The sequence below is a fragment of the Sminthopsis crassicaudata genome, chromosome 1 (genome assembly GCF_048593235.1).
Source record: "Sminthopsis crassicaudata isolate SCR6 chromosome 1, ASM4859323v1, whole genome shotgun sequence".
Lineage (NCBI taxonomy): Eukaryota > Metazoa > Chordata > Mammalia > Dasyuromorphia > Dasyuridae > Sminthopsis > Sminthopsis crassicaudata.
This window is the reverse complement of record NC_133617.1, coordinates 404,451,159-404,471,361: the sequence shown is the minus strand read 5'-3', so window position 1 is coordinate 404,471,361 and position 20,203 is coordinate 404,451,159. Positions and strand designations below refer to the sequence as shown.

Genomic DNA, 20,203 nt, shown 5'->3' with positions numbered 1-20,203 from the left:
TTTCTATTGCCTCCAGGATAAACCACATAATTTTCAGGTTGTCATTCAAAGCCTTCCACAAAGCTCCCACCTACATTTCCAGGCTATTCTAATCAACCTGGCTTATTACTTGTAATTCTTACCTGACTTTCCAGGCCTGTGCATAGGTTATTTCATATGTCTGGCATTCACAATTTTGCCTGAGGCCCATATTGAGTCACAGCCTCATTTGTGGCTCAGAGTTAACAATTTTAACCATTCTATGTAAATCAGTGCCATTTGTGCCATTGAACTCAAAAAAGGGATGAAATTTCTGTTCCTGAGTGCTTCTTATTATTGCTCATTACTCTAGTTAGCTGTATAACCTTTGTCAAGGATTGATCTATTTGTGCCTCAATTTCTTTATCTATAAAATGATTGGATTTTAAATGAATCTATCTTAAAGATTTCTTTGAACACAAAATCTAGATGTAAATAATAAAATAGATCCATGACCTCATTGATTCATGAGATTCTTACCACATATAAATAACAACCCAATTTCCCTTGCCTACTCTGTTTGTGTCTCTCCCATGTTTTCCCAAAAATATACCACAGGGGTCCAAACTATTTTGCTGGAGTTTTTTTCTCAATTTCTTCCAACATTACAAGGGTACCAGTGGATCACTCTGGTGATCTCCCACTCACTAGCTCATTTCTTTCTGTCACACAGCCCTTGAATAGCATGCTTGTACTTCATCACACTTCCTCACTGTTTATATTATGCAGCCTGCCAGCCTCTACCATATGCTTTTCCATTGTTCCCTGTGTGATGAGTATCTTTAATTTTTCTGAGACAATGATGTTCCAGGTTTCACTGCTATACACCACTAATATAGTGTTTATATTGATAATATGGACTCTTATGAGAAGCCAGTTTTTCAAAAACAACCTAGTCCCTTTAACTCCTTTTTTTTCATTTCTGGTCCTTATCATTGTATTGCCTGTCCCATATATTTACCCATACTGATGGACAAACTATGAGTGTCTATTCTGATTCGTGTTGAAATATAGACAATAAATATTGTTCATTCATTTAGTCTTTCTTTTCTGGAAGATCTATGTCAGTGAGTCAATATAAGATAATACTAAACATTACTGCAAATAAACCATTAAGTACATACTTCGTACAAAACAAATATTGCTGATTTTTGAGTGAGACTGCCCTTACCTACCACTTAATAACGTTGAATGGTTTCCAGTGTTGAAGTCCTAAAACAAAGTCCTGATCTGATTTTCAGGTTCTGTTATAGAACTCTTACAAAGTGAGATTTTCTTCTCTCTTGCAATGATGTTTTACGTGTTCTAGGTGTTTCAGAATTGTTTTACTTAATCTTTACGTTTTGTGCTCCTCATGTTTCATTTGCCTTTTCCCTCCACCCTTTGGCCACTTTCTCCCTCTCATTTGTGATTTTCTCTAGGAATTTCCATTTTGATGAATGGACCAGGTCCGTTGTGTTTCATTCTCATGTCTTTGCACCTATTCCTGTTCCCCACCCCCACTCTTACCCGTTTCCACAAGTACACTGCAACTGCTTTGTTATCTTCTCCCAGTAGAACGTAAGCTCCTCAGAGGGTAGTTGCTGGAATTCTTTATGCTTTTAAATGTGTCCCAAGGGTTAGCACAGTGACATGAAGAGGCTTTGTAATAGCCTGCTAACTTTCTCTGTCTCTTCCTCCCTCCTTTCTTTCCTTCCTCCTTCCATCTCTGCCTGCCCCCCCATTTCTCTCTCTCCCATTTTTCTGTCTCTCATTATTTTGTGTTACTTAAAAAAAAACTCCCTATTTTGATTATAATATGTCTTTACCTTTGTTTTAAAGTTTTATCTCTTTTCTGTTTCCAACATTTTAAGTGACTTTTTGCACTTAGTCACTTTTAAAATGAAAAAATAAGCATACTTTAAAATATTGATAGAAGTTCTTTTTATTTATAAACACTTTTACTTGAAGTTTTGAGTTTCAAATTCTGTCTTTCCCTTCCCCCTTCTTGAGACAGTAAGCAATCAACTATAGGTCATATTATTATGTAAAACATTTCTGTATTAGTCATTTTGTACAAGAAGACTCAAGTAAAAGAAAAAAACGAAAGAAAGAGAAAAATTTTATGATTCAGTCTGAATTCAAATAACATTAGTTCATTCTCTGGAGGCAGATAATATGCTTCATCATTAGTTTTGGGAATTGTCTTAGACCACTGTATTGCTGAGAATGCCTAAGTTATTTATAATTCTTCATCAAATAATATTGCTGTTAATGTGTACAACCTTCTCCTGGTTCTGTTCATTTCACTTTGCATTAGTTCATGTAAGTCTTTTCAGGCTTCTCTGAAATCATTCTTGTCATTTCTTATAGCACAATAATATTCCATTACAATCATAAGCCACAGCTGTTTAACTGTTTCTCCAAATGACGGGCATCCATTTGATTACCAGTTCTTAACCACCATAAAAAGACATACAATAATAATTCTTTACTAACTATAATGTCTTCTTAGCTAATGGTATTTTTATATGGTTGCTGTCAGTGTGTACATAGATTTCTTTGTTCTACTCTCTTAGCTTTGCATTATCCCACATAGGCCTTTCCATACAATTGTGATTTTCCTATTTGTCATTCTCAATAGTAGTTTAGAATTATTGCATTATTGCATTATTTGCAAGACAAGCTCTTTTTCTTTTGGCTAATTTTCCTAGAATAAATATCTGATAGTAAGATATCAAAGGATATGGGTCAAAATTTGATAGTAAGATATCAAAGGATATGGATCAAAGGATATGACCAAATTATACCTTTTTGTATCACTTGCTATATTATTCTCCAGCAAGAATATTTAATCTAGGTCTATGAACTTATTGGTGATTGCTGTTGTTTTAATCTTTTCAGTAATTGGTTTCCTTTGTGATACTGGGTATTTTATACTAATCCATTTAAAAACATTATTGTGAGAACAGACTCATAGACTTTGTCAGCTAGCTAAGAGATTAAAAAAAAAAAAAAAAACCACACACAGTTTAAAAACCCAGAAAAAGAAGGTATCCAGGAGTAGCAGCTGATCAATGGTGTCAAAATGCTGCAGAGAGTTCGAGAACGAGAACTGAGGAGAGGCCATTAGACTTGGCATTTAAGAGATCCCTGGTGTCTTTCTTTGGTATTCAGTTGAATGACAAAATCAGACCTACAGATGGTTTAGAAGAGAGTATTAGAAGATGAAGCAGAGGCACAGCATGAAAATAGCTTTCTCAAAGAGTTTAACCAAGAAGGCAAGGAGAGACCTGGGATGATAGCCATTGAGAATGGTTTTGAGTAAGTTAGGGTTTCTTAAGGATGGAGAAGGCATAGAAGTATTTGTAGGAAAAAGGAAAGTAGCCAGTAGATAGAGAGTGAAGATTAGACCAAATGGGGATTCTGGAGAGGGAAATCTATTGGAAGAGATGGGAGGTGATAGAATCAAGGGAGCATATTGAACAGTTTGCCTTGGCAAGGGGAAGAGGGAATTAGGAGGTAAAATGGAGATAGTGGGAGAGAAAAGACGGCTGAATTATGGGAGATGAGGAGGAGAGGAGAAGAGGAAACTCAGTGAAGTGTGTGTGTGTGTGTGTGTGTGTGTGTGTGTGTGTGTGTGTGTGTAGAAGGAACTGAGATCTTTACTTGAGAGGACAGGGAAAAAGAGTGGTGCTGTGGAGGGAAAAAACCATAAAAATTTGGAATAGACACTGTTGAAAAAAACAAGTCAAAACAAACAAAAAAGTGGTTGAGAACTATAGACTCTAATGGTAGGGAAAGTTCAAAGAAAGGAAAAAATCAGTATTATATTATGTTGCCCTCTCTGATTGTAATGCTCGAGTGCTGAAATACTTGAGTGCAATGCAAAGAGCTCCTCCTTCCAAAGCTGTCATTTTAAGAGAGCTCCCAGGCCAGCCATCTTATCAAATATATTATTCATATGCATCCCCCATGAGTTACATGTAGCATTATTACCCATAGGTAACAAACGACATATTACACATGCATTCTGCCACATATTACACATGAATAGTGTCATTGATTATCCTCACATTATTTATGCTGTATTTTGTTTTGTTGTATATTTTGTAAGATTTTAGAAAATCTTGTTTGATTTTTTTTTACTGTTATGTATGAGAAATAATTTTTATCAAAGAATAATACAATGATGGTATTTAGTGTAGTAAATAATTTGATGGACTTGAAATCACTAAGACCTGGGTTCAAAACTTTGCTCTTGATACTTATTAGTAAGTCTTTTAGCACCTGTTATATATATGTTGAATATTTGTAATAGGTTCATGTTTTATGTTATTTAGATGTCACAAATAGTATATTATGTTTTATATCTTTTATATATAGCTGTATATATATAGGTATATATCATACATATGTATATGTATATAGTTATAAGTATAGATATAAAAGATATCTATAAATATATAGATATATGTCAGCATTGATTGTGGTTGTGTTCAGTCATTTCAGCTGTCTCTGACTCTTCATGATCCCATTTTAGGGTTTCTTGGCAAAGATACTTTTTTTCCAATAATATTTCATTTTTTCAAAACTTCAAAGATAGTTTGCAACATTCACTTTTGCAGAACCTTGTGTTTTAAGTTTTTTTCCCCTCTCCCCTAGAAAGCAAGTAATCTGATATAAACATGTGCAGTTATTCTAAATATATTCCCATATTTGTCATGCCACACAAGAAAAATCAGACCAAAAGGGAAAAAACATGAGAAACAAACAAAAAAAACCACCAAGCAAACAACAATGACAACAAAAAAGTGAAAATTATGCTCTGATCCACATTCAGTCTCCAGAGTTCTCTTTCTGTATGCAAATGGCTTTTTCCATCACAAGTCTATTGGAATTTTGGCAAAGGTAACAAAATGGTTTGCCATTTCCTTCTCCAGATAATTTTACTGATGAGGAAATTGAGGCAAACAGGATTACTTGACTTGCCCAGGGTCACACAACCAACAAGTGTCAAAGAGTTCCCATCTTATCGGTACATTCACTGTACTCTGGTCCTTGATCAGAGAACTAAACATCTGGAAAACAAGAGGGAAAAAAAAGTCTTTCCAAAGTCTCCATTCAAGAAGGCTTTCATGACCCTTCAGATTTACTTACTTTCCTTGATTCTATCATGTCTTCAAGATAATCCATCAAAAACCTCATCATCCTTCCACATTAGAGCAACTTTGGAACTTCAGTACACACAAACTTTCTGGTTGGAGTGCTGGTGTAAGAGCTAGAATTGAATCTGGTTGTTCTGATTCCAAATTCAGTTGATCTTTCATTATACAAGGCTATTTTCTATCTGTGTTTAAAAAATGGTGGTGGTCTGGTAAGATTATAAAGAATCTTGTTTAATTTTTTTGTTGTGAGAAATACATTTTATCAAAGACTAATGCAGATATTCACTGTATTGCTGAGAATAGCTAAATCATTCACAATTCCTCATCAAATAATCTCCTGGTTCTGTTCATTTCATTTTGCATCAGTTCATATAAGTCTTTCTAAGTTTCTCTGAAATCATCCTGTTTATCATTTCACAATAATATTCCATAGCTTGTTTAGCCATTCCCCAAATGATGTCATCTATATGATTAGCAGTTCTTAGTCACCACAAAAAGGGCTTCAAAAGCAACTCTTAACTAACTTTATAATGTTTTCTTATGTAATGGTATTTTTAATGGTTGCAGTCAGTATGTATATAAAGTTCTTTATTCTACTTTGTTAACTTTGCATTATTCTACATAGATCTTTCCATACATCTCTGTGTGATTTTCCTACTTACCATTCTCAATAGTAGTTTAGTAAGTACATTATTGTAGTTTATTGTTGTTTAGTGTAGTAGGTAGATTGCTGAACTTGGAATCATTAAGACTTGGGTTCAAATCTTTCCTCTTGACATTTATTATCAAATCACTTAGTCCCTAATTGATAGGATTATTGTGTGTGAAAAGAAATGTATGCAAAATAAGTTATGTGTAAAATTCTTTTTAAGCTTTTTAAAACCTGATATGCTGGGTTATTATTATTAATTAAGGAGATACATTTTGAACATATAATTTTTTTAATTATGGTTTTTATTTACCAAATATATACATGGATAATTTTACAGCATTGACAATTGCCAAATCTTTTGTTCCAATTTTTCCCCTCCTTCCCCCCCTCAAGATGGCAGGTTGACCAATACATTTTAAATATGTTTGAGTATAAATTAAATACAATATATGTATACATGTCCAAACAGTTGTTTTACTGTACAAAAATAATCGGACTTTGAAATAGTGTACAACGAGCCTGTGAAGGAAATAAAAAATGCAGGTGGACAAAAATAGAGGGATTGGGAATTCTATGTAGTGTGAACACATAAATTTAAATATATCATATATTTTCTTATTTAATAGAAACTTTAGCAGAGAAGAAAACATTTACATTTAGAGCCTTATAATATTGTAAGGATGATCAATTGTGAAAAACTTAGCTACTCTGCTCAGGACAGTGATTTAAAACAATTCTAAAGGACTGATGATGAAAAATGTTCCCCACCTCCAGAGAGAGAACTGATAAACTCTGAATGCAGATTGAAGCATATTTTTTAAAAAACCAACTTTATTTTTATTATTTTATTTTGTTGCGAGTTTTTTTGGTAATATGGTTTATGTAGAAATATGTTTTTGTATGACTCCACATGTATAATCAATATCAAATTGCTTACCTTCTCAAGGAAGGGAGAAGAGAGTTTTTAAAACAATTTTTAAAAAAGATTATTAAACATATATTGGACTACATACCATCTAGGAGAGAGGGTGGGGGAAAGGGAGGAAATTGGAATACAAGGTTTTGCAAGGGTTGATGTTGAAGAATTATCCATCCATATGTTAAAAAAAATAAAAAGCTTTAATAAAGAAAAAAAAAGTGGTTAAAAAAAAACAAAACTTGTTTGCATTTAATTGAGAAATATTTAATGAAATAAATAAAAATTTAAAATAATTCATTTAGATCTTTACTAGTGATTAGGCTAAAGTAATTTGTTAAAAATTTAATTGAACATATAATTATTGTGTAAAACTTCCTTTTACAGGATTCTTACTGCCCAGAGGAAAAGTATAGAAAATGCAAAACAACGAAATTATAAAACCTGCCAAATACTTTTCTGAATTGGAAAAGAGTATTTTGCTTGCATTAGTGGAAAAGTATAAATATGTGCTTGAATGTAAGAAAAGTGATGCAAGGACAATTGCCCTTAAGCAGCGGACCTGGCAAGCTCTCGCCCATGAGTACAATTCTCAACCAAGTGTCTCACTGCGGGATTTCAAACAACTGAAGAAGTGCTGGGAAAACATCAAGGCACGGACAAAAAAGATAATGGCACATGAAAGGAGAGAGAAGGTAAAACGGAGCGTTAGTCCACTTCTAAGCACACAGGTAATAGGAAAAGAGAAGATTGCCAGCATGCTACCTGAGCAAATTTACTTTTTACAGAGTCCTCCAGAGGAGTCAGAATACCACCCTGACACAGCAAACCAAGGTATAAATGCTCCTGTTACCCCTTTCTTTGTTCACTGGAATGCCTTCTGCCTTTTTGTGTAATGGCTCCAATTTGTACATAAAATTTAATGTTGATTCTTGATTTCCTCATTGAAAGATGGAGACCATGGAGTTGTGTAGAGGGAAAGATTTAGATGCTTATTTATCAATATATTCCTCCCACTCCATCTCCAAGTCTAGCCTTGAAACATCCTTTCTGACAAAAAGTTTAGCAAAACCAACAGATTTTTAAATCACATATTTCCCATTCCACCCCCCACCAAAGCAGCTAGATGGCGCAGTGGATAGAGCACTGGCCCTGAATTCAAATTCAGTTTCAGACACTTACTACTTAGTAGCTGTGTGACCCTGGGCAAGTCACTTAATCCCAATTGTTTCACCAAAAAAAAAAAAAAACCAAAAACTCCAGAAAACACTCAAGTACAGCTCTAATACATCATCCCTGCATGGAGGTGACCTTATCTTCCTACTTATGGGAAGAAAATTCTAGCAAGCTAGAAATGCTAATAGAATGGACTTGGCAAATGGACTAAGAATCCATCATCCTGTCACTAACTTAGCCAAATTTAAAGAAAAAGAGAGACATTATTAAATGATGATTTTTTTTTTATTAGAGTAAATCCTGAAATTACTAAGCTATAATGAGGTTGCAATATGCATTGATTGAGAGGTGGGGATGATCACAAATTTTTCAAAATATTGAAATATCCATTCAAATATGTCTTACCTAATATTTTTTATATTTTCAGTTGTCATGAATTTATCCCTCCTCCTTAAGCTGGAATAAAATAGACAGCTAGGTGGTACCGTTGATAGAGCACTGGGCCTGGAACCAGGAAGACTTGAGTTCATATGTGTCCCAAGATGCTTACTTGCTTTGTGACCCTAGGCAAATCACTTAACTGCTGCCTCAGTTTCCCCGGATGTTAAGTGGGAACAATAACAACACTTAATTCCCAGGATTGTGGGAGAATCAGATGAGATAATATTCATAAAGCACTTTGCAAACTTTAAGGCGTTATATAAATGTTAGATATTTGTTTTCATCTACCTTTTAGAGAGCACTTTTTTTTTTTAAAATGTTTTTCTTTGGTCCATACACAATTTGTTGCATATGTTATGAAGTACGGCAACAAGCCTTCTCTGTGGTTGATATCAACCTAGAAAGAGGTCTTTAGTTGAATAACACCCTTTTTATCAATGATATGAAGGCATGAGAGGAGGGGCTGGAGGAACATGCATTTATTAAATACCTGCTATGTTCCAGATACTATGCTAAATGCTTTATGTATTATCTCCTAAGTCCCTCACAGCAATCCTATAAAATGCGTGTTACTATCCCTATTTTACAGTTAAGGAAATTGAGGCAGACAGATTAAATGACATGCCCAGGATCGCACACAGAGAAAGTAAATATCTGAGGTATATTTAAACTCAGGCCTTTTAGACTCCAAATCCAGTCCTGTGTCACCTAGATGCTGATATAATGGCAAACTTGTCAGATTCTAGGAACAAAGTTGAAAGGTATCAATAAATCATCTGTTTGAATTGAGATCTCATCAGACAATAGTGAAGAGAAAAACTATGAAATAAGACTGGAAATGTTGGGGACAGACAGTAGAGAGTCTTGAATTTTAAGCTGATGAATTTGTTTGTTTTTTTAATCTTAGAGGCAATAGGAAACCCCTGGAAAATTTTAAGCAGTTCTTAAGATTAAGAAGTCTAGTAAAAGGGGGCAGCTAGGTGGCGCAGTGGATAGAGCACCAGACCTGAATTCAGGAGGACCTGAGTTCAAATGTGGTCTCAGACACTTAACACTTCCTTGCTGTGTGACCCTGGGCAAGTCACTTAACCCCAGCCTTAGGGGGAAAAAAAAAAGAAAAGAAAGAGAAGTCTAGTAAAGCAAGAATATAATTATTTCCTTTTTAAAATTGCTTAGTATTCTTACTCTTTCTAGATACTTTTCAGCATCAATTTTTCATATTCTTTAAAATATCCAACAGTGACTTAAATTGATATTCCATTAAATCTCCATTAATTTAGTCTTTCCAGGCATAATAAAATAAGTCTTACATATAATAATCCTTTCTTTTAGTACTCCCACTGGAATTTAATGTTTTTATTTACATAAATAAATTATTCCTGGGTTGAGTAGCTAAGTATTAAATATTTTCAAATACTCAATTTTTAATTGTATTTTATATGTAAGTGTAAAAGTCTATTGGAATATAGTTGATTTTTAATTATATATTGCATTCTTGGTGCTCATTAAAATTTTCATTCCTATCTTTTGTTTTTATATCACCTTCATTTCCAAATATATTCCATCCCTTACTATCCTTTCTAACAAAGAATAAAACAGAAGGCAGTTCAACAATGTTGGCCCAGCACATCAAATGAGTTAGACAACATGTGCAAGGCTCCATTATCACAGCCCCCACTATTCTGCAAAGAAGGGAAGGAGGTGCAATTTTTTTTAATCTCTTCCTAGAGCCAAACTTGATCATTATAATGACACAGAATGCTGAGTGCATATTGAATTTGTCATTTTAAGTCATTCTCTTAAGTTTATATTAATGTTGTCTATGTGATGTGAAATTTTATTTCTTTCTACATTTGTAATATTTATTTTTCACTTCTTATAATGGTGGTCAACATTTCTTTACTGATTTTAGCAGATATTAATTTCAAGAAATCTTGCTCTTATTTTTAATGAACTTTTCTAGGCAATATGATGTTAATTCTTGGTTTTAAATATGATGTTTGACATTAATAAAAATTATTCTTACCTATTTTAAGGTCTATAATCAAGAACATGTTTTAAATGATAATGGATACAGATTTGCCATTTATTATTTGCTAAAATAATTACAGGAGTTTTTCTTTGTTTTAGACTTAATATGAAACATTCATAACTTTTTTGTGTGTCATACCTACTTTTCATTAGTTCTAGGGAATAACTTTTAATATTTGCTAAAATTTCTTATAGGATTATTGAATCTAGTTTCATAAGAATAACTTTCCTGTATGGGTAAGTGGGTGTGTTGCTCTTTTCTGGTGTGGGAATAAAAAAACACACTGAATAAGATTAGAATTTATATTTAAAATTTGCAAAGTGCTACTTGTGTTTGAGGAGAGAACTGAGTTTTCTCATGATCTTTCACTTCTTTCCTAGCTAGAATTTGTATCCCTGGCCACTGCCAATTATCTTGCTTTTTTTTATGGGCTTATGGGCAAGTCATGACATCATTTTCATGATATCATTGGTCAACAGCAATAATTTTCAAAGAATGGAACAGAGGTATTAGGGCCATGGCAGGTTAGAGATGATCTACAGGGTTTTCCCCTACTCCTATCCCTAGTTTATTTATAAAAGCATAACTCTTTGCCACATAGATGAATCTCCCCTTTTCTTGGTACATTTTCTGTGATCAATTTGCAACTTTTTCCACTTTTTTTTTAATTTACTCTTTTAAGTTCTTAGTCAGAATTTATTTTTATTCTTTACTTGACAAACACCTGCCCTCCATCCCCCCAAAAAAGAGCATTTCCATATACAAAATAGAACAGAATGCTGATTTTATTGTGTACAGCCTGCTTTTAAAAATTTTTATAATTAATTTAGCATGTTGCTTTCAAAGCTGCTTCTGTTTCCTTCTGAACTTTTTCATTTTTTCTGAGTAGTTTTAAAAAATGCTTTATTGAAACGTCTTTCTTCTCTTTTCTTTTTTGTCAAAATTATTGATAGGTCCCTTCTTCCCCTGAATCTCTCCCCTCCCCACTCTGGAGAAAAAAACAAAACAAAACAAAAATACAAAAAACAAACAATAAAGAAAAACAAATCCACATTTGGACAAATCCTTGTCCAAAATATTATTTTTCATATTATGAATCCAGCACTTCTCTGGCAGGAGGTGGGTAGTATATTCCATCATCAACACTCTGAAAGTCATGGTTGGTCATTGTACTGATTGAGTTAAGTCTTTGAAAGTTACTTGTGGTTACAATGTTGTTAATTTCATGAACAGATTCTCTTGGTTGTGTTTATTTCACTGCATCAATTTTCTTCCCACAGTTTCTCTGCAACACTCACTTTTGCCTTCTTCCACTACATCCATATATCATAATTTGTTCAACTGTTCTTCAATTAATAGGCATCTCCTTTGTTTCCAGTTTTGTTTTGTGTGTATGTGTGTATTTGTGTTGCTACAACAAAAAGAGCTGGTACAAATACTTTTGTATGTGTGGATTTTTTCCCTTTTTAAAAATCTCTTTGAATAGGCTTAATGCATCATTAGATCAGAATTTGTAGTTCTTTGAGCATACTTGCAATTGGTTACCAAAAAAGGCTGGATTACTATGTTTACTAGCGTGTCAGTTTTTTCAAAGTTCTTCCAATAATTGTCATTCCCCATTTTTGTCATTTTTGCCAACCTGATAAGTATAAAGTATAACCACAGAATTGTTTTAATGTGAATCTCTTTGATTATTACTATTTTGAGCATTTATTTCTTCTTATGGTTGTTGATTACATGGATATCTTTTTTGGGGAACTAACTGACTGTTCATATCGTTTGACCACTGATTGAGAGAATAGTTGTCCTTCTTATATATTTTAATCAATTCTACCTAGGATGTTGTTGTGGTTGAATCATCTTCAGGCGTTCCTGCTTCTTTGTGATCTCACTTGAGGTTTTCTTGGCGAACATACTGAAGAGATTTGCCATTTCCTTCTCCATCTCATTTTATAGCTGAAAAAATTAAAGCAATTGAAATTAAGTGACTTATTCAGGGTTACACAACTAATAAATAACTGAGGCCAGATATATTTTAAGTTGGCCACTAGGAAGTATAATGGATAAAGCAGTGAATTTGGATTCCAAAGACCTGAGTTCCTTTCTTTAACCTAAAATGCTTCCCAATTCCATGAGGCCCTTTACATCTCACACCTTTAATTCTCTCATCTGTAAAATGGGGATAATAATAGCACTTTCCTTATGGGATGCTGTAAGCATATAAAAAGATCCAATGTAAAATGCTTTGCAATCTTTAAAATTCTGTATAAATCTTAGTTATGTAGTTGTGGCTGTTGTTAAAATTTAAGATGAATTGTGTAATGCATACAAGACTGGCCTTGGCCATAGGAAGACCTGGGGACAAATCTTGCCTTTGACATGTTTTGTCACTATGTGTAAACCACTTAACTTTTCAGGGTGTTAGGGAAAACTATAAATTACTGACAAGTTGTATCAATGGAGAATGTTCTTACTCAAGAATTTTAGTTCTAGATCTTAATTAACTTACAAAAACAAACCTAAAGCTTTTTCTTATGGAGAAAATACTCTCTCTTGGTAAAAGTACATTTAATATTAGGAAGCAAAAACATTATGTAAATCCATTTTATCTGTTTGTTTTGGTTTGAGATTGTCATACCATCTGTTCCTTCCCATTCATTTTATTCTATATTCCTCCCAGGGCTTTTTAGTGTTGCCCTTTCCAATCTGGCCTCTACATTTATAGTCTATTGATATGGAGAACAACCTTTGAATATCTGTTTCCTGCTCCTGTCTTTCAGAACCTTTTCCTGTTTCAAATCGAGAACTATGTGAGGAGGAGAAGGAATTAATTCACTTTCCAGTTTGTGAAGGGACCTCTCAACCTGAACCTTCGTGTTCAGCAGTCAGAATAACCACCAATAAAAACTACAGGAGCAGAGCCTCTCAGGAAAGTGCTTTAAAAAAGATGCATGAAGAAGAACACCATCAGCAAATGTCCATTTTGCAACTGCAATTGATCCAGATGAATGAAGTGCATGTGGCCAAAATTCAGCAAATTGAAAGAGAATGTGAAATGGCAGAAGAGGAACACAGGATAAAAATGGAAGTTCTCAACAAAAAGAAGATGTATTGGGAAAGAAAACTGCAAACTTTTACCAAGGAATGGCCTGTGTCATCATTTAACAGGCCCTTCCCCAATTCACCATAGAGGATGGGGAATGAACATACATGTAAATTCACATTTAACTAAGGTGTTTGGAAGAAAGAGTGTGTAAGATAAATCTGTGAATCTATGACTTGTCAAAGTTGGAATGAAGCCAGTTAAATATCTGAATCACATGGAAAGTAGTAATTTTTCTGAGATTACATTCAGGTAACACACCCAACTTGCTCCCTTTCTGACTCCTTTATCTATAATCACCTCTACTAAGGACAAGGAAAGAAGTGATTTTAGTTTTTGAACATTGTAGCTATAAGTGTGATCATTCTGAACATGATGTTTTTAATTAGGATTCATACAAGAACTCTGTGGGTTTGTTTTTTGGTTGTTGTTTTTTAATCAAATACAAGGTATTTATAATGTGACCATTTATTATTATCATTTGGATTATTTTTTTTTCAAACATTCAAGAATTTGTACATGCAAATGAAAGTTGTTCAATAAAAAGGGATCTTCTTGGAGGGATTAAATACTTGGTTCAGTGATCCTACCATTGCTCTGAGAACATTTGAAACTCTTCTTAAAGAATCAGCTACAGAGTTGTGGCATGGTCTTTTTAAAAAATCTCTTCCATTTTCATCCAATGGAAGTGAATTTAATTTTTTATAATTGTCAGAAATCATCTGAAAATCAATCTAGTGTTTGGGAAAGAATAGTACAAAAACAAAGTATATAACAAGGATCTCCGTCAAGAGATGTAAATGACAGAACAAACTTGAGAATCTACAGAGTAATGAGGCAATGGAGACAAAGTAGGCCAGGTAGACAGTGCAATGAGATAGAATGTGTGCTAGCTCTGGAATCAGAGCACCTGGGTTCAAATCTGGCTTCTGACATTTAATACTGCAGTTGGAGTGTGATCACTTGTCCTTCTTAGGCCTCAATTTCCCCAACTTAAAATAAAAGTTGTATTAGATGACCTCAGATCCTTTTTGGTATATGTCTAGGAACTGAAATCTGAGCTTTTCTGATCATGTGGGTCAGGGATATGAAAGAGCAACTAACACAATATAATCTCTTCCAGAGAGAGCCAGGATTTTGTGAGCATAATAAGATGGACGGTTGTATGAGGCAAATTTTGAATAATGGGGAGTTTTTTTTTTTGAGAGAGATAGTTGAGGGAGGAATGAAAAGAGAAAAAGATGCCTATAAAGTAATGAGAATATACCATTATAACATTGAGATAAATAGAAAGAAAAAGTCTTGGTAGAGAGAAAGAGAGAGAGTGGGTTTTGGTAGAGAGAAAGAGTTGAGAGAGAGAAGACTATAAAGTCATAAGAAGATATGACTATAATGTTGAGAGAGAGTTTTGGTAGAGAAAGAGAAAGGGAGAGAAAGAGGACAAAAAAGTCAAAAGAAGATATGACTATAATATTCAAAGGGAGAGACAGAGAGAGAAGGAGAGAAAGAAAGAAAGAAAAAAGAGGGAGGAAGGGAAGGGAGGGAAAAAGAGAGAGAGAGGGAGAGAGATGACTATAAAGTTGTGTGATTAGTTGTGTTGGAAGAGTACTCCCAAAGTGAAGCTTGGATTCCAAACTGTTCTGAGCAGTGCTAGCTCACATCATTGAATAAAGTGCGTGGCCCCAAGGGTAATTGAGGAAGGAAGTGTTCACTTGGATGTGTACATTGGAGCACATTTGTTTCATTTTCTTATTATTTTATAATCATGCCTTGTATGTTTTAAGAAGGTACTGCCCTCCTGGCAGCATTCCCAAGGGCTCCCACCTTTTTTCTGAATTTCCTGCCTACTTATATAGAATTAAATTATTGATTTCCTTTAATTTGGGCTGCCATGCCAAAGGTGCTAGTTTATAGGAATGTGATAACATGATGCATTTAGACAGTCATGAGCTGGGTGGTTGCCTTTCCATCACCAACCTATCTCACCAACATGGACTGATTAAACAGAAACTTTGAGAAGTTTTTCTTGACAATGTGGAGAAGAAAAAGCTAAGATAAGCAGGTGATAAACACTCTAAGAGACAGCAAAAATTCAGTGATTGGAAAGCCAACCAGAAGATTTGAGTTTCTGCTCTCCTTACTAGTCGTATTCCACTTCACACACTAGCCCCAATTTCTTCATCGATAGAATGAGGGGGTTGGACTTGATGACCTCCTAAGATTCCTCCTAGCTCCAAAACCACAACCCCTCTGAACCTCAGTTTCCTCATCTGTAAAATGGGGGTTATAACGGCTGTACTATCTACCTCACAGAGTGGTTGTGAGGAAGAGTGTTTTGTAAACTGTGAAGCACCGTATAAATGTGAGCTACTATTATTATAAATTCTTAGGTGTATTTCTTTAGTTTCCCATGGCAAAATTTCCCAAGGTTACATGTGATGAGGTAAGGAATGAAAAATGGCAGGATAATGAGCAGAATGCAATTTATATGAGAATTATATTGGGGTTAGGAGACCTGGCTTTGAGTCCTCCTTGGACAGTCACTGTCTGTGTGATTCTGGGAAAGCCACATAACCTTTACGAGCCTCTACTTCATCATCTGTAACATGAGGGTAATAATACCTATGTCACCTACCTCACAGGGTTGTTGTGGGGAAAGAACTTGGCAAACCTTAAAAAATATAAATGTAAATTTTTGTTATACTTAGCTTCTGGAGGACAAAGACCTGTTTTGTTCAGAGCATCAAGAATATCCTAAAATAACGCATCCACAGAAGCATTGTGTGTATCAGGCAAAAAATTTTTGCTATTCATTTTTTAAAAAATTCTGAGTTCCAAATTTTTTCCCTTCCTCCTCTCCCTCCCTCCTCTATCTCCCCCTCATTGAGAAGTCAAGAGATTTGATTGTGGTAGGTTCTATATGTTATACACATGCAGACCATTGTTTTCTAACAGCCTGTCCCTTATCCTCCCATTTCCTTGGATCCCGGCCTTCTCTCTAAACAGCATAGCTCTAAGTCTTCCCCAATTCCCTGTGGACCCTCTCAATACCTAGATTGATTAAAGATGGTACCATGTGGAGAGATCACACTGAAATTCAGAAGACGTGATTCCAGACCCAGTTTTGATCACTGGGTATTCTATAACCTTGGGCAAACCCCTTCTCCTTTGTAAGCCTCAGTTTTCTCATCTCTAGAAGGAAGAGATGGACTAAATGATAGCTAGGTGGTATAATGGATCAAGATATGAGTTCAAATCCAGCCTCTAGTTGTTTGACATTAGGTATGTAACCTCCCTCTCAATTACTCAATTTTCTCATCTGTAAAATTAAGGAGATTGGACTTCTCTAAGACCCTTTCTATTGCTAACATTCTGTGCTTTTGGTTAGGGGATTACATCCTAGCTTCAGAATTGAAAGGGACCATCTAATCCAATTCCAGTTATTTTATAAGTGCAGAAAAAAGGCCCAGAGAGATTATGTACTCTGTTGAAGGTCAGCTTTTATTGTTCAGTCATTTCAGCTTTTTCTGACTCTTTGTGACCCCATTTGGGATTTTCTTGACAAAGATACTAGAGTGGTTTGCCATCTCCTCCAACTCATTTTGCAGATGAGGAAACTGAGGCAAAATGTGACTTATCCAGGGTCACATAGCTATAGTATCTAAAGTTGAATTTGAACTTAGTTATACTTGACTCCAGACCCAGCACTCTATCCATTGCACCGTCTATTGATCTATGTAGGTCAGATAAGTATTAAATAGTAGAAGTGGGATTTTAACCAAAGTTCTATGATTTCAAAGCCATTGTTTATTTTCACAGTGTACCACATGTTCAAAAAATAATCAAAATGAAAGCAATATGGCTTTTTTTCTTTTTTTTTTTTCTTTTTTGACTTACCATTCACTAGATGAGTTTTCTCAACTTGTTTCCAGGACAATCTGGTATTTGTGTATGCTTATTTGTGTGCATGGAAATCTAATATTGGTGTTGGAATTAAGATAGCATAAACCCACGCAATTTGACAAGTGAGGGAAAAAGGAATGATAAGGAGGTATATTTGTGTGATATGACTGTGTGGGTAAGACCAGATTATGGAGTACCTTGAATGTCTGAAGAATTTGAACTTTTTTTTTCTATAGGCAGGAGGGAGTCCTTGAGTCTTTGAGCTGGGACTTGACATGAGCAAACAGTGCTTTAGAAAGATTCATCTTGTAGCCTCTTGTGGAATTTATTGGAGAAGGAGGGACTAATGGCAGCTATTAGGCTTTTGCAACAATCCAAGGAATAGGAACAATCCAAGCAGTAGGTAATTAGGATTTACTGGGGCAATGGCAATGGAAGGAGAGGAGCAAGCAGTACAACAGAAGAGACATACAGAAGAGGGAAGAAGGGACCAGATTTGGAGATGGGAGATGAAAGGAGCAAGAGGGAAGAGACACATTATTCTGTAGTTTCAAATCTGGGTGAATCAGTGAAAAATGATATTGTGAATAGGAATGGAGGGATCTGGGGGGACAATGTAGGAGATAGAGGGGTTCACTCTTAGGCCCCAGCCCTTCCAGATACTCTACATTGCTGCCGTCTCCCCATCTCCACTCTACTACCTTAGCTGTGGTCTTCTCTCTACAGATCTCACCACCACCTCCCTTTCTGCTATTCCTGATACATCTTTAGGTTACTTTCAAATTCTTCACCTACTCCCATCACCTCAGGCAGCAACACCATTACTACTGACTGAGAGCTGGGAAACTACCCCGTCAATACATTCTGTGTCCAGGCAGCTGGGTTTCCACAAATTATGTTAATATTTTTAAAACATCTTTCTATAAAGAAGCTTTGGTCCTAGGGAATTTAATGAATGTATAACACTTTACTTTCTCTTTGGAGCTTTTTACTTTGGGGAAGGAAGAAATTTATGGCCAAAGAAGTACTGGAAAACATTATAAAATGTAAAATGGACAGCTTTGATTACATTAAATTAAAAAGTTTATGCACAAAATGAACACAACCAAGATTAGAAGGGAAGCACAAAGCTGGAAAAAAAAGTTTTACAGCAAGTGTTTCTGATAAAGGCCTCAAAGATAGCGCCTAAAAAAGCAAATGTTTCCTTGGTTAGTGTTATAATAGAATCCTTTTACATTTACATTAAAAAAAGGTATATTTTGAGAGCAGTGTTTCAGGGAAAGGCAAATGAGTTTTTTCATATAAAACATTTCCACATTAACCATATTTTTCTTTTACTTTTCATTTTCCCCAGTTACATGTAAAAACAACTTTTTTGGGGGGGTTTTACATGTACATTCTTTTTTATATATATATTTCCTTATGAATCATGTTTGAAGAGAAAAATCAGAGAAAAAGGGAAAACCATGAGAGAAAAATAAAACAGAAGGGGAAAAAACAAACATAGCATGTGTTGATTTATATTCAGTCACCAGTTCTCTGGATGTGGATGGTGTTTTCCATCCAAAGTTTATTTCAATTGCCTTAGATCACTGAACCACTGAGAAAAACCAAATTTGTCATAGTTCATCATTGCACAGTCTTGCTGTACAATGTATTCCTGGTTCTGCTTGTTTTATTCAGCATCAGTTTGTGTAAATATTTCCAGGCCTTTCTAAAATCAGCTTGCTCATTTGTTTTATAGAACAATAATATTCCATTACTTTCATGTACCATAATATATTTAGCCATTCCCAATTGATGGGCATTTTCCAATTCTTTGCCACCACAAAAAAAAAAAAAAAAAAAAAAAAAAAAGCCGCTACAAACATTTTTGTACATGTGGGTGTCCTTTTCCTTGCTCTAAGATTTCTTTGGGACTATAGATCCATTAGGGGCACTTCTGGTTTCAAAGGATATGCAGTTTTATAGCCCTTTGGTCATAATTCCAAATTACTCTCCAGAATGGTAGGATCAGTTCACAACTCTACTAATAATGCATGTATCCCAGTTTTCCCATATCCCCTCTAACATTATCTTTTACAGTCATCTTAGTCAATCTAAGATGTGAGGTGGTACTTCAGAGTTGTTTTAATGTGCATTTCTCTAATCAGTAGTGATTTAGAGAATTTTTTCATTCGACTATAGATAGTTTTAATGTCTTCATCTGAAAATTGTCTGTCGTATCCTAGGGAATGACTTGTATTATAAATTTGACTCAGTTCTTTAGAAGGCCTTTATCAGAAACACTGGCTGTAAATTTCCCCCCCCCCCCCAGCTTTATTCTCTCCTTCTAATCTTGGTTGTGTTAGTTTTGTACATAAACTTTTTAATTTAATGTAATCAAAGTTATCCATTTTATCCATAATGTTATCCATACTTTGTTTTATCCAAAGTTATCCATAATGTTCTCTAGTTCTCTGGCTATAAAAATCCCTCCCTTCTCCAAAGACCTGATAGATAAATTGCTCTCCTAATTTACTAGCCACATTTTAAAATTTATTTTTATTGAAATTTTTCTATTTTTAAAACATATGCAAGGATAATTTTTCAACATTGACCCCCTGAAAAACCTTGTGTCCCAATTTTCTCCCTCCTTCCCCCACCCACTTCCCTCAGACACATCTTTTTTTAAAAAAGAAAAAGGTGAGAAAATTATACTTGAGTTTGCATTCAGAGTTCATCAGTTCTCTCTGGAGGTGGATAGCATTATGAGTAATTTGGGATTGTCCTGAATCACTGTATTGCTCAGAGCAGCCAAGTCTTTCACAATTGA

At 34.7% G+C, this 20,203-nt stretch overlaps 1 protein-coding gene across 2 annotated transcripts in view; it reads left to right on the top strand.

Moving 5' to 3' along the window:
• Positions 1 to 19,221, top strand: part of MSANTD3 (Myb/SANT DNA binding domain containing 3) — a 30,044-nt gene extending 10,823 nt beyond the window's left edge. For both annotated transcript variants that reach the window (XM_074280070.1, XM_074280071.1), the window contains exons 2-3: positions 7,121 to 7,567; positions 13,163 to 19,221. In XM_074280070.1, the coding sequence (XP_074136171.1) occupies positions 7,153 to 7,567; positions 13,163 to 13,572 (825 nt within the window). In that variant the 5' untranslated portion in view covers positions 7,121 to 7,152 and the 3' untranslated portion in view covers positions 13,573 to 19,221. The remainder of the gene's footprint in view (positions 1 to 7,120; positions 7,568 to 13,162) is intronic.
• Positions 19,222 to 20,203: the final 982 nt, after the last annotated feature.